Source organism: Zootermopsis nevadensis, unplaced genomic scaffold (assembly GCF_977971745.1).
Source record: "Zootermopsis nevadensis isolate Lab colony 2312 unplaced genomic scaffold, Znev_1.0 Znev_ptg000011l, whole genome shotgun sequence".
Taxonomy (NCBI): domain Eukaryota; kingdom Metazoa; phylum Arthropoda; class Insecta; order Blattodea; family Termopsidae; genus Zootermopsis; species Zootermopsis nevadensis.
In genome coordinates this window covers 12,683,514-12,698,851 of record NW_028259143.1, presented here as the reverse complement: position 1 = coordinate 12,698,851, position 15,338 = coordinate 12,683,514, and the positions used below count along the sequence as shown (strand labels likewise).

The window sequence follows — 15,338 nt, the reverse complement described above, 5'->3', positions numbered from 1 at the left end:
AAATTAGATTCAATTTAACAAAATCGAAATATGCAGAACACGGACATGAATACGGCCCCATAGATGATATCATGAACATATTAAGAATAGCTCCAAAGGGTAAAATGCTAGATATTTTAGAAAAATTCCATATACACAAAAGTAGTATACACAAGGCCATTGTTAACGAACAAAACACCAAAGATTCTAACATATTATCTGACCTAGCATTAAGCAGGAGAAAGTAAAATTTTTTCAGTAGTTGGCCCTCTGATTTCAAGCTTATATATACCCTTGCATTTCCAACTGACAGTCTCTCACCCACAGTTCTGGAGTTCGAAGGTACAGACGACGCGACTATAGCTCGCCGAGACCAGCTACGGCCACCGAACAAAGGGATCAATAGCTAAGCGCAAATTCTACTCCTGTGAATAACAGCATCTAGTGCAGTGTCACTTCAAAAGTCTTGTCATATACCTTTTCATTTTTAATTCTAAATCTAGTTTGAACCATTTGACTAAATGTATTAATTTCCTTAATGCCACTGATGATGACCTCTTGAGGTTGAAACGCGTATGGCAATAGTGTCCATTATAGTGTTAATAGTTATTGGTTTGTTTATACCAGAGTATACAGTACTACAACCCAGAAGACACCCATATTTATTTCCACCTTAACACTGAATAGGGAAGCAGTCTAGAGAGAAAAGTACCTCACAACAGAGGCAGGAAACCGACCTGAAACTTCAATAGGCTTCTACTAGACTAGTGCTGCACAAATCCCAGAAGACAACCATCTTTAATGTATTATAAATATATGGTTTGTGCAGACAGAAACAGTGCTTATTACTTTATTATCACTCTTGTGGCGGTGATTGTATTGTGTAAAGTAATAAGCACTGTTTCTGTCTGCAACAATATGATGCATCATGATCTTCCATTATTGTTGGCATGTAAGATTCCAAACAAAAACAATCCCCTTCACTATTCTTTTTGTTTCGCTCCTGCATGTTTACGTTTATGGGGGAACCAGGCGAAAAGGTTTTTCCTCTTCTTATTTTTTTCCTGTACAACTGCTGACATGGGGGATACAAAAGAAGAAACACTCTCCTCTATTTTATCTTCCTTCTGCATCGTCACTGGCATGGCAGATTCACAAGAAGATGCATCCTCTTCTCTTGTATCTCCCTCCTGCTCTTCTGCATCACTGATGGTACAGAGGATTCAGAAGAAGATGAATAAACTTCATTTCTTTCCTCCATTATTGTTGGCTTGGGGACAAACTTCTGTAACATTGAAACATTTTAAGCATGACCCAACAATGTTATGGATGGAACAATTTTACCAAGTACACAGAATATCATAACAGTTCTTTTCTGTTCCTATAAGTCAGCAAGTTATGAAATGTATGCACACAATTCTAAAAATGTCATATTAACAACTATGTTCATTGACGACAGAGTTGTCTGGCAGAATCGATATACAGAAAGAATTTGCTGTTCACATGACACATTTCTCATGCCATAGACAGAAATTGTACTTAAGTATCAATACAAATAGTAAATGTGTATATAACCATACAGGCACAAGAAAAGTTGCTTATATTTTCAAACATGCGTCAAACTGAATTTGGGTATAGTTGCTAGCACCTCAGAAATTTACAGAGCTCTTTTGCTCTGATGGACTGCAGCACTAGAGAGTATGAGAGTATTTACAACAATTTTCCAAACATGAATTAAAATTTACAAGATTGATTAATGCATTTTAAAGTTGGAGAGATGGATTAATGGACACTTCACACAGCTCTTAACCCTTTGCGGTCATACGTTGGGCTGAGTCCGACATTTAAAAATCGGAGTTCCGGTCTGATGTCGGACTGAGTCCGCCACATATTTTACGAATTTTTTACGTTATCTGGAGTCAAACTAAGGCTGCCAAACAGTGTCAGCATATCATTCAAGCCTTCTTCTTTGCACTAATTCAATCATAGTTTTCCTTGTAAGACTGTGTGTACCTTATAATAGTGAAAGAAGGCAGCGGAGAAACGTCATCTTATTCTGACATGTGTCCAAAGAAGCCAGGACTCCACACCAAGTGTTTTGCCATACATCTTATAGTGAAGGAATACCATCGGGTGTGTTGCTGTCATATTTACTTAGAATAGAAGTATTTTATATCTGATCAAGTTATAAACAAATATCCCTTCTTCCTAGTAGGGAATTATATTTTTTTAATTATCTTTGACGCATAGAGCAATCCACCACTGACATATGCATATTCATTCGTCTTCTTATCAAGCATTCTTCATGTGTAGTGACTTCATCGTTTACACTTTTATGGTGCTGAACTGGTCTTGATCTTCTGAACATAATCGGTGCGACAGGAAGCGCAGTTCTGAGATTATGAAATCCAATGCTAATACATCTTATATCTGCATGCAATAAGAGATGTTTAGATGTCGCCAAAGTCATGTCTATTGACTTGGACTTGCTTTATTCTCTACTGAACGACAGCAAGCAGAAAGGCAACACTTATTACACATCTCAATAGGGACAGTGGTACAGTTCGCGAAAAATATTTCACACGGTCAGTATTCAAACAAAACTGTCATCCTCTCAAAACATATTTTCACCATATTTAGCAAAGTTTCTTCTGTTTTATGCAAGTTATAAAAGAAAATCAAACCTGTTCATAATAGTAGTTGAATTTATACAGTTTGTGGTGTTTAAATAGACCAGAAAAGAGCCATAGTGGTATTTAAAAGGAACCGCAAAGGGTCAAAGAGGGCTTTTCTAAATTACTATAAAAGTAATTATTACCTTCCTTTCTCTGTCATCGCTGCCAATTTTATCCTGTGTCTTTATCATTTTTCCCATTAAACACGGTATCTTCTTATGAAAGAGTGAAATATTACCAAAGACTTATGGGAGGAACTATTTCAGAAAGTGTAGATAATAGTACTACAGTTTTTTCTGTTCCATGAAGCTAACAAGTTAGGAAATGTATAAATAGTATTACATTTCTGTGCTTTGCCAGAATGTGAAAAATGCAGATGGCATCAGTGACAGCAGAGTTGTCCTTAAGGAATGATATATTGAGAAAACATGAAGCTCACATGATGCACTTCATTGAAATTCTAGACACATTCCAATACTACTAGTAAATGTGTCTATAACCATACTAGCAGAACTATCACTTTACTGTAATTTATTTATCTTCTCCCTGTGTTCATCACATTCTGTTTTTTAAATCTGCTAAATCAGAATATTGTTAAGGTCGCAAATTTTTTCAAACATGCGTCAAACTGAATTTGGGTATAGTTGCTCTGACCTCAGAAATTTACAGTTTTTTGTTGCTCAGTTGGACTGCAGGACTGGTGAGTATGCGAGTATTTATAACAATTTCCCAAACATAAATTAAAATTTACAAGATTGATTAATGCATTTTAATGTTGGTGAAATGGATTAACAGACACTTCATACAGCTCTTAAAGAGGGCTCTTCTAAAGCAGGTGCGTTATTCCTTAATTGCTATAAAAGTAATTATTACCTTCATTTTCAATAGCAACATAGTGTAATTACTAATCCAGTTTGATTACACCGAACATCAACCAATACGAAATATTTTAATAAGGGATGTATGAATTTTCAACACACTGTACCCACGTGGAACTGCACATTTCATCTTCATAGAGAAATGAAGTCCACTGTCCTGTTTTCTGGATCCTAATTCAGTGGGGTGAGATTAAATTACATCTTTCTGGAACTGCTGCCTCTATCAGGCCACATGTCCACATCCCGTAATGATATATGTTGTAATATGGTGCAGTGGTGGAGTATTGACAGGGAAAAACAGAGCAACTAGGGGAGAGTAACTTGGGCGAGCGGTTCTTTTCAAATGCCATTTTAGTTATGCTATATTCTACACTTAAAATGTCTCTTACCACCCCTGTTTCGCCATCGTCCTCTTTCAGCCGCTGTCGAGTTGCTTCTTCATTACCTTCTCGAATTAAGTGAATATCCACTCCATTAATGAATGTGGATTGGTCACTTAACTCATTTGAGCCAGTCTTTTGCAAGATTTCTCTGTCATTGCTGCAAATTTCTTCCTCTCCCTCTATTATTTCTTCATTTAAACAAAACATATTCTCCTGTAACATAAATTAAAATTTACAAGATTGATTAATGCATTTTAATGTTGGTGAAATGGATTAACGGACACTTCATACAGCTCTTAAAGAGGGCTTTTCTAAAGCAGGTGCGTTATTCCTTAATTGCTATAAAAGTAATTATTACCTTCATTTTCAATAGCAACATAGTGTAATTACTAATCCAGTTTGATTACACCGAACAGCAACCAATACGAAATATTTTAATAAGGGATGTATGAATTTTCAACACACTGTACCCACGTGGAACTGCACATTTCATCTTCATAGAGAAATGAAGTCCACTGTCCTGTTTTCTGGATCCTAATTCAGTGGGGTGAGATTAAATTACATCTTTCTGGAACTGCTGCCTCTATCAGGCCACATGTACAAGATTGATTAATGCATTTTAAAGTTGAACAGATGGATGAACAGATACTTCATACAGCTTCACTGAACCAGGGGCATTATTTCCTAACTGCTATAAACGTAATTATTACTTTCATTTTCAAACAATTTACAAAATAAATAACAGTGAAACACATTCCCACAACTAATTCAGAACTTGAACAGTGCCACAATATTTCTGCAGATCATTATAGGCATTGTCTACTATTGCTAGGATCAGTTTAAAACAGAAAAACTGTTTCTAGAGTTTCACAATTACTGTCCCATACAATTTGTCTTTCTCGCGAAGTATTTCACAAAGTGGAAAGACATAGTACATGACTACTTACAACAAGAACTACATTGATTTACAGATAGAATTTTACTGTAGTTCAGGGCAACAAGATCAAGAGTAATTTTGTCAAAGAAACAGTGCACCACACAAAAAATTGTCAATTTATATGCCAGAGGATTATCAGGAAGTGCACCTTTAACCTTATTCTGCAAAGTTCAGTAGGAACAAAATACTAGGTAGTGTTCAACAACGCATGCTTCTTGTACTGGAATTTGTTGAAAAACAACTGATGGACTGGCATGAGCAGCTCATAACACAATATGACGTGCGTGAGCACTTGTATAGTTGCAGCAATATTGTGCATTTACTAATCCATCCAAATGTATTGAATTGCTACATCAGTACAAATGTTAGTATGGGGCGAGTGACTTTTCGATCACACAGTACCTATGTGGAACTACAAATTTTATCTTCATGGAGAAATGAACTCCAGTGACCTCTTTTCAGAATGGAATGGGGTGAGATTACATCTCTGTGGAACTGCAAACCCTAACAAGCCCTTTGTCCACCTACCAGATGGCAAAATGATTCAATATGCATCAGTGGCAGAATAATACTGACAAGGGAAAATGGAATTATGGCAAAACCTGTGTCACAGCCTCATATCAAATACAATTTCAGTTACACTATATTCTAAACTCAGATTCTGTTGCTAGTTGTTCGTCTTTGCTCTGTCTCACTCACCTGATTATCATCGGTGTATTCCTTCTCGGATTCACTGTCATCATCTTCTGTCACACAATTTCCATTTTCCACTTCATTACCTCCACTGTTTACATCGATATCCGCATCAGACACGAACTGAGATTGGTCATTCAGAATGCCACAGAAAATACTTTGCAGGGTATCTCTGTAATATTTTATGATTTCAGTATCTCCCTCTACTATTCCTTTATATATAATCAGCTTATTCTCCTGGAAGAGTGAAATATTTTAGATATTACCAAACATTGTTATGGGTGGAACTACTTGATCATGCATGCAGAATACTGAAAGTTTGTTATTTTCTGCTCGAAGAAATTAACATGTTAGAAAATGTATGCATAGAACAATAGTTCTATTTGCACCGCAGAATGTAAACTTTGCAAATGGCATCAGTGTTGGTAGACTACTGTTTGGGGTATTAACTTTCACATAGGAGTATGTTGGTTAGTTGATATCATAACACAGGATTCCCCAATGTTTCTCTAAGCTGCATGAATTTCCACTTAGGAAACATGTAGGTAGTAATGTTAAGTTTTTGTTATTTTCTACATTCAAACAAAATTGAAATGTGCAGATACATTTCAATAAAACTCTATAATAACTAATCTTATGAATATCTGTTCAGAGGCTCTTGAGTTTTTACATGCAGAAAGATAAAGAAGGTAAAACTAATAGGCATAACTCTTAGAGCTACCGATTTTGAACATAACCAGAGAAAAAGTATAAAACTTAGTAATAATTTCAGGCTTTCTTTCTTTTACATCTGACAATTCCCTATGAGTTCCTTGGTTTGACGACTCTTTGCAATCACCTGCAATAGTTTTTAAGACTCAAGTGTCAAGAAAAGAAATAACTCATGGCAGAATTAACACACTGAGAGGTATATGGCAATGAGTAAGCTTGGTCACTGTTAAATAAGCACACACATAAATATGCATAAACTGAGCGGAATTCAAACCCATGAAAGTAGCGTTCATTCCAGCCTAAATCTGACAACTCTTTGGGAAATACTGGCCACGGCTCATTCCCTTCTATTGCCAAATGGCCTTTAAGAAACAGACTACAAGGAACTAGCTATTGTCATCAATGCAAATTCAGCTCACAGTGGCCACTTATAAAAACAGCACTGTATCTAACAAAAGATATCTCATTCCATGTTAAAATTACTACCCATGACATGTAGTGAGGTAATTCCTAAAATAGTACTTCAAAAACCCCTATGATTCAACTATGACATTTTTGAGGAACATAACACTATGTGTAGTGATTACCGCTAAAAGTATAAAGGGTTATAAAGCATTTATGTGATAGCGTGGAGAAAAAGGCAGTAAGGGTTCTATACATACTGATTGCTGATGTAATGATTGCTGCTCTTCAACTACCCGCATCAGTGATTCAATGCGACGTGTCATATCATCTATCTGTTGCCCTTGGCTGCAAATCTACAACCAGGAGAAAACAACATTTACACACGTGTCTGATATTTGTTGTAAGATGTCAATTAAATTTGATATTTACAGTACTTACATAGACAAGGACATGTTGACATTGCTCTACGTATTTGATTCTGTTGTAAGTGGATTAAATTTGATGACATTGGTAACTAAAACCTATATGAAGGATGTTCTAGCCAGTAAGTGAGAGGTATGCAACATAGAGCCCATGGACTGCATGTGGTGAACAGAACAAAATATTTGGCCCATGAGTGTGTCTAGTTTTCTGTAAAACTGGTTCATGTCAAAATAAAACACAGTGCACTTCCCAACTTCAAGTGAAAGAGGTAAATGTCTCTTTCATTGCAACAGAATGTGCACCTGAAGTTCATACTTGAGAGAAAATATTTGAAGGCTTTAGAACACACTTCTTATGAATATCTGTTCAGAGGCTCTTGAGTTTTTACATGCAGAAAGATAAAGAAGGTAAAACTAATAGGCATAACTCTTAGAGCTACCGATTGTGAACATAACCAGAGGAAAAGTATAAAACTTGGTAATAATTTCAGGCTTTCTTTCTTTTACATCTGACAATTCTCTATGAGTTCCTTGGTTTGACGACTCTTTGCAATCACCTGCAATAGTTTTTAAGACTCAAGTGTCAAGAAAAAAATGACTCATGTCAGAATTAACACACTGAGAGGTATATGGCAATGAGTAAGCTTGGTCACTGTTGAATAAGCACACACATAAATATGCATAAACTGAGCGGAATTCAAACCGATGAAAGTAGCGTTCACTCCAGCCTAAATCTGACAACTCTTTGGGAAATACTGGCCACGGCTCATTCCCTTCTATTGCCAAGTGGCCTTTAAGAAACAGACTACAAGGAACTAGCTACTGTCATCAATGCAAATTCAGCTCACAGTGGCCACTTATAAAAACAGCACTGTATCTAACAAAAGATATTTCATTCCATGTTAAAATTACTACCCATGACATGTAGTGACAGAATTCCTAAAATAGTACTTCAAAATCCCCTATGTTTCAACTATGACAATTTTGGAGAAAATAACAGTATGTGGTCTGATTATTGCTAAAAGTTTAAAGGGTTATAAGGCATTTATGTGATAGTGTGGACAAAAAGGCAGTAAGGGTTCTATACATACTGATTGCTGATATAGTGATTGCTGCTCTTCAACTACCTGTATCAGTGATTCAATGCAACGTGTCATATCTATCTGTTGCCCTTGGCTGCAAATCTACAACCAGGAGAAAACAACATTTACACACTTGTCTGATATTTGTTGTAAGATGTCAATTAAATTTGGTATTTACAGTACTTACATAGACAAGGACATGTTCACATTGCTCTACGTATTTGATTCTGTTGTAAGTGGATTAAATTTGATGACATTGGTAACTAAAACCTATATGATAATGATATCAAGGATGTTCTAGCCAGTAAGTGAGAGGTATGCAACATAGAGCCCATGGACTGCATGTGGTGAACAGAACAAAATATTTGGCCCATGAGTGTGTCTAGTTTTCTGTAAAACTGGTTCATGTCAAAATAAAACACAGTGCACTTCCCAACTTCAAGTGAAAGAGGTAAATGTCTCTTTCATTGCAACAGAATATGCACCTGAAGTTCATACTTGAGAGAAAATATTTGAAGGCTTTAGAACACACTTCTTATGAATATCTGTTCAGAGGCTCTTGAGTTTTTACATGCAGAAAGATAAAGAAGGTAAAACTAATAGGCATAACTCTTAGAGCTACCGATTGTGAACATAACCAGAGGAAAAGTATAAAACTTGGTAATAATTTCAGGCTTTCTTTCTTTTACATCTGACAATTCCCTATGAGTTCCTTGGTTTGACAACTCTTTGCAATCACCTGCAATAGTTTTTAAGACTCAAGTGTCAAGAAAAAAATGACTCATGGCAGAATTAACACACTGAGAGGTATATGGCAATGAGTAAGCTTGGTCACTGTTAAATAAGCACACACATAAATATGCATAAACTGAGCGGAATTCAAACCCATGAAAGTAGCGTTCACTCCAGCCTAAATCTGACAACTCTTTGGTAAATACTGGCCACGGCTCATTCCCTTCTATTGCCAAATGGCCTTTAAGAAACAGACTACAAGGAACTAGCTACTGTCATCAATGCAAATTCAGCTCACAGTGGCCACTTATAAAAACAGCACTGTATCTAACAAAATATATTTCATTCTATGTTAAAATTACTACCCATGACATGTAGTGAGGGAATTCCTAAAATAGTACTTCAAATACCCCTATGATTCAACTATGACATTTTTGAGGAACATAACACTATGTGTAGTGATTATAGCTAAAAGTATAAAGGGTTATAAAGCATTTATGTGATAGCGTGGACAAAAAGGCAGTAAGGGTTCTATACATACTGATTGCTGATATAGTGATCGCTGCTCTTCAACTACCCGCATCAGTGATTCAATGCGACGTGTCATATCATCTATCTGTTGCCCTTGGCTGCAAATCTACAACCAGGAGAAAACAACATTTACACACTTGTCTGATATTTGTTGTAAGATGTCAATTAAATTTGGTATTTACAGTACTTACATAGACAAGGACATGTTGACATTGCTCTACGTATTTGATTCTGTTGTAAGTGGATTAAATTTGATGACATTGGTAACTAAAACCTATATGAAGGATGTTCTAGCCAGTAAGTGAGAGGTATGCAACCTAGAGCCCATGGACTGCATGTGGTGAACAGAACAAAATATTTGGCCCATGAGTCTGTCTAGTTTTCTGTAAAACTGGTTCATGTCAAAATAAAACACAGTGCACTTCCCAACTTCAAGTGAAAGAGGTAAATGTCTCTTTCATTGCAACAGAATGTGCACCTGAAGTTCATACTTGAGAGAAAATATTTGAAGGCTTTAGAACACACTTCTTATGAATATCTGTTCAGAGGCTCTTGAGTTTTTACATGCAGAAAGATAAAGAAGGTAAAACTAATAGGCATAACTCTTAGAGCTACCGATTGTGAACATAACCAGAGGAAAAGTATAAAACTTGGTAATAATTTCAGGCTTTCTTTCTTTTACATCTGACAATTCTCTATGAGTTCCTTGGTTTGACGACTCTTTGCAATCACCTGCAATAGTTTTTAAGACTCAAGTGTCAAGAAAAAAATGACTCATGTCAGAATTAACACACTGAGAGGTATATGGCAATGAGTAAGCTTGGTCACTGTTGAATAAGCACACACATAAATATGCATAAACTGAGCGGAATTCAAACCGATGAAAGTAGCGTTCACTCCAGCCTAAATCTGACAACTCTTTGGGAAATACTGGCCACGGCTCATTCCCTTCTATTGCCAAGTGGCCTTTAAGAAACAGACTACAAGGAACTAGCTACTGTCATCAATGCAAATTCAGCTCACAGTGGCCACTTATAAAAACAGCACTGTATCTAACAAAAGATATTTCATTCCATGTTAAAATTACTACCCATGACATGTAGTGACAGAATTCCTAAAATAGTACTTCAAAATCCCCTATGTTTCAACTATGACAATTTTGGAGAAAATAACAGTATGTGGTCTGATTATTGCTAAAAGTTTAAAGGGTTATAAGGCATTTATGTGATAGTGTGGACAAAAAGGCAGTAAGGGTTCTATACATACTGATTGCTGATATAGTGATTGCTGCTCTTCAACTACCCGTATCAGTGATTCAATGCAACGTGTCATATCTATCTGTTGCCCTTGGCTGCAAATCTACAACCAGGAGAAAACAACATTTACACACGTGTCTGATATTTGTTGTAAGATGTCAATTAAATTTGGTATTTACAGTACTTACATAGACAAGGACATGTTCACATTGCTCTACGTATTTGATTCTGTTGTAAGTGGATTAAATTTGATGACATTGGTAACTAAAACCTATATGATAATGATATCAAGGATGTTCTAGCCAGTAAGTGAGAGGTATGCAACATAGAGCCCATGGACTGCATGTGGTGAACAGAACAAAATATTTGGCCCATGAGTGTGCCTAGTTTTCTGTAAAACTGGTTCATGTCAAAATAAAACACAGTGCACTTCCCAACTTCAAGTGAAAGAGGTAAATGTCTCTTTCATTGCAACAGAATATGCACCTGAAGTTCATACTTGAGAGAAAATATTTGAAGGCTTTAGAACACACTTCTTATGAATATCTGTTCAGAGGCTCTTGAGTTTTTACATGCAGAAAGATAAAGAAGGTAAAACTAATAGGCATAACTCTTAGAGCTACCGATTGTGAACATAACCAGAGGAAAAGTATAAAACTTGGTAATAATTTCAGGCTTTCTTTCTCTTACATCTGACAATTCCCTATGAGTTCCTTGGTTTGACAACTCTTTGCAATCACCTGCAATAGTTTTTAAGACTCAAGTGTCAAGAAAAAAATGACTCATGGCAGAATTAACACACTGAGAGGTATATGGCAATGAGTAAGCTTGGTCAGTGTTAAATAAGCACACACATAAATATGCATAAACTGAGCGGAATTCAAACCCATGAAAGTAGCGTTCACTCCAGCCTAAATCTGACAACTCTTTGGTAAATACTGGCCACGGCTCATTCCCTTCTATTGCCAAATGGCCTTTAAGAAACAGACTACAAGGAACTAGCTACTGTCATCAATGCAAATTCAGCTCACAGTGGCCACTTATAAAAACAGCACTGTATCTAACAAAATATATTTCATTCTATGTTAAAATTACTACCCATGACATGTAGTGAGGGAATTCCTAAAATAGTACTTCAAATACCCCTATGATTCAACTATGACATTTTTGAGGAACATAACACTATGTGTAGTGATTATAGCTAAAAGTATAAAGGGTTATAAAGCATTTATGTGATAGCGTGGACAAAAAGGCAGTAAGGGTTCTATACATACTGATTGCTGATATAGTGATCGCTGCTCTTCAACTACCCGCATCAGTGATTCAATGCGACGTGTCATATCATCTATCTGTTGCCCTTGGCTGCAAATCTACAACCAGGAGAAAACAACATTTACACACTTGTCTGATATTTGTTGTAAGATGTCAATTAAATTTGGTATTTACAGTACTTACATAGACAAGGACATGTTGACATTGCTCTACGTATTTGATTCTGTTGTAAGTGGATTAAATTTGATGACATTGGTAACTAAAACCTATATGAAGGATGTTCTAGCCAGTAAGTGAGAGGTATGCAACCTAGAGCCCATGGACTGCATGTGGTGAACAGAACAAAATATTTGGCCCATGAGTCTGTCTAGTTTTCTGTAAAACTGGTTCATGTCAAAATAAAACACAGTGCACTTCCCAACTTCAAGTGAAAGAGGTAAATGTCTCTTTCATTGCAACAGAATGTGCACCTGAAGTTCATACTTGAGAGAAAATATTTGAAGGCTTTAGAACACACTTCTTATGAATATCTGTTCAGAGGCTCTTGAGTTTTTACATGCAGAAAGATAAAGAAGGTAAAACTAATAGGCATAACTCTTAGAGCTACCGATTGTGAACATAACCAGAGGAAAAGTATAAAACTTGGTAATAATTTCAGGCTTTCTTTCTTTTACATCTGACAATTCCCTATGAGTTCCTTGGTTTGACGACTCTTTGCAATCACCTGCAATAGTTTTTAAGACTCAAGTGTCAAGAAAAAAATGACTCATGTCAGAATTAACACACTGAGAGGTATATGGCAATGAGTAAGCTTGGTCACTGTTAAATAAGCACACACATAAATATGCATAAACTGAGCGGAATTCAAACCCATGAAAGTAGCGTTCAGTCTAGCCTAAATCTGACAACTCTTTGGCAAATACTGGCCACGGCTCATTCCCTTCTATTGCCAAATGGCCTTTAAGAAACAGACTACAAGGAACTAGCTACTGTCATCAATGCAAATTCAGCTCACAGTGGCAACTTATAAAAACAGCACTGTATCTAACAAAATATATTTCATTCTATGTTAAAATTACTACCCATGACATGTAGTGAGGGAATTCCTAAAATAGTACTTCAAAAACCCCTATGATTCAACTATGACATTTTTGAGGAACATAACACTATGTGTAGTGATTATCGCTAAAAGTATAAAGGGTTATAAAGCATTTATGTGATAGCGTGGAGAAAAAGGCAGTAAGGGTTCTATACATACTGATTGCTGATATACTGATCGCTGCTCTTCAACTACCCGCATCAGTGATTCAATCCAACGTATCATATCATGTATCGGTAGCTCTTGGCTGCGAATCTACAACCAGGAGAAAACAACATTTACACACGTGTCTGATATTTGTTGTAAGATGTCAATTAAATTTGGTATTTACAGTACTTACATAGACAAGGACATGTTCACATTGCTCTACGTATTTGATTCTGTTGTAAGTGGATTAAATTTGATGACATTGGTAACTAAAACCTATATGATAATGATATAAAGGCTGTTCTAGCCAGTAAGTGAGAGGTATGCAACATAGAGCCCATGGACTGCATGTGGTGAACAGAACAAAATGTTTGGCCCATAAGTCTGTCTAGTTTTCTGTAAAACTGGTTCATGTCAAAATAAAACACAGTGCACTTCCCAACTTCAAGTGAAAGAGGTAAATGTCTCTTTCATTGCAACAGAATATGCACCTGAAGTTCATACTTGAGAGAAAATATTCCAAGGCTTTAGAACACACTTCTTTTTAAAAAAAATCTCCACCTTGCATTGCATCAGATGTTGAGGTTATATCAGAAATGTTCCATGTAGAGTTCATAGAATTGTAAAGCAAATAATGAATAAAATTAAAAAATTTCTGAAACTGTTAACTTCCTCAAAATAATCTCACCTATGTAAATGTAAATGGATATACTATAAATGAATTATTTGAAAGCTCCTGCATTTGTCGCCAACTGTTTTAAAAAAAGATGCACCCCAAACAAACGTTAAGTTGAAAACTTATGTACAAACATATGCAAAGTGAATAACAGTAGCCTCTGACCTCATGAACTGCGAGTACCAGATATCACATTAATGTTCAGCAGTTCAAAACTACATACAGATTTGCATTACAGTCTTGACATGTTTCTCTATTCTCCATTTCCACATGAATGGGAATCCAAGATGTTTCTGTGACCAAGCCTATATGCTCTTCTTTTCTCTGAATATTAATATATATTTTAATTGTTACAATTACTTCTATCTACTGTTTTTATAATTATATTAAAATATTTCAAAAGTAAGGATTTTGAAAAGGTCACATAACCAAATCAACTGTCAATTCCATCATTCCCTAGTACTCAAGAACATCCTTTGTGTCTAATTAAGTACAGGTGTAAATATCATGCATGATTCAGCCCATTAATATTCATTGCAAATTATTTGGAGCCGTAGTACCAGGAGAAAATAACATTTACAGGCTTGTGTGATAATACTCTGTTACCAGTGTAAAAATCTTCAATAAGTCTGATAATTACAGCACTCATAAAAGAGTATGGCAGTTTAAATATTGCTTGCTGTATGCATCTGATTATTTAAAAAGTATTAATTTTGACTAAGTTTGATATTTATTCCATACACCCTGAAAAATGATGATAGCAAAGAGCTCCACACTTACCAACCGCACATGCACTGCATCTTCTTTATGGAGTATCCATCTCAGTGTCTCAAGAAAGTCATTTATGTTTGCGACAGTCACATGGTACATCACTTTCATCTCTGGTATAATGATCTGCCACCAAGAGAAAATAACATTTACACTTGTATGTCACAGTAATCTGTTATTTATGGAAAGGTCTTCAATGAATTTGGCAAAACAAAAATATGCAGGCTGAGATTTCAGCACAGAACTTCCTCAATATGAAACAGGGGTGCCAAACACTTTACTATAACATTTCTTCACAACAGACCTGTAAAGTTGAGTGCTAAGCCAGCACTGTTGGCAACTCGTGAATTTTAACATGTGTCAAAACAGCCTAAATGAAATAGAGGGACAAGACATTCAGAAGCAACCAACAAATTGCAATTAGTTGGTTTGTTGATTAGTCCTATATATGTACACAAACATGCATTTATTCTGTTTTGTTTTAGAAATGAATTGGTCAGCAATACTTAAAGCATGTGTGTACACCAGCCCTCAAAAAATACACTTCCTATAAATGCATACCTTATTTTGGATCAGTGGTACCAAAATGAATATTTCTTGTCAAAATATAAGTGCAATTCATTTTGATACAAAGATTATCACCCTCTGATTGGACTAGTGCTTGTCTAATCTCTAAGAAACTGCTTAAATAT

The 15,338-nt window shown here is 35.9% G+C and overlaps 2 protein-coding genes across 2 annotated transcripts; both read right to left on the bottom strand.

Annotated features, from left to right (window-relative positions):
- Positions 1 to 253: 253 nt before the first annotated feature.
- LOC147874092 (uncharacterized) lies at positions 254 to 5,953 on the bottom strand. The gene is made up of 3 exons (XM_087347348.1): positions 5,552 to 5,953; positions 3,922 to 4,128; positions 254 to 1,264 (listed from the first exon to the last, which is right to left on the bottom strand). The coding sequence occupies exons 2-3, from the start codon at positions 4,120 to 4,122 to the stop codon at positions 1,115 to 1,117; spliced, it is 351 nt and encodes a 116-aa protein (XP_087203474.1). The 5' UTR covers positions 4,123 to 4,128; positions 5,552 to 5,953; the 3' UTR covers positions 254 to 1,114.
- LOC147874091 (uncharacterized) lies at positions 5,443 to 14,933 on the bottom strand. Its single transcript, XM_087347533.1, has 9 exons — positions 14,659 to 14,933; positions 13,215 to 13,310; positions 11,959 to 12,054; positions 10,695 to 10,787; positions 9,439 to 9,534; positions 8,175 to 8,267; positions 6,919 to 7,014; positions 5,552 to 5,782; positions 5,443 to 5,454 (listed from the first exon to the last, which is right to left on the bottom strand). Exons 1-9 carry the CDS (start codon positions 14,755 to 14,757, stop codon positions 5,443 to 5,445), a joined length of 912 nt encoding a protein of 303 aa, XP_087203659.1. The 5' UTR covers positions 14,758 to 14,933.
- Between the last annotated feature and the right edge of the window lie 405 nt (positions 14,934 to 15,338).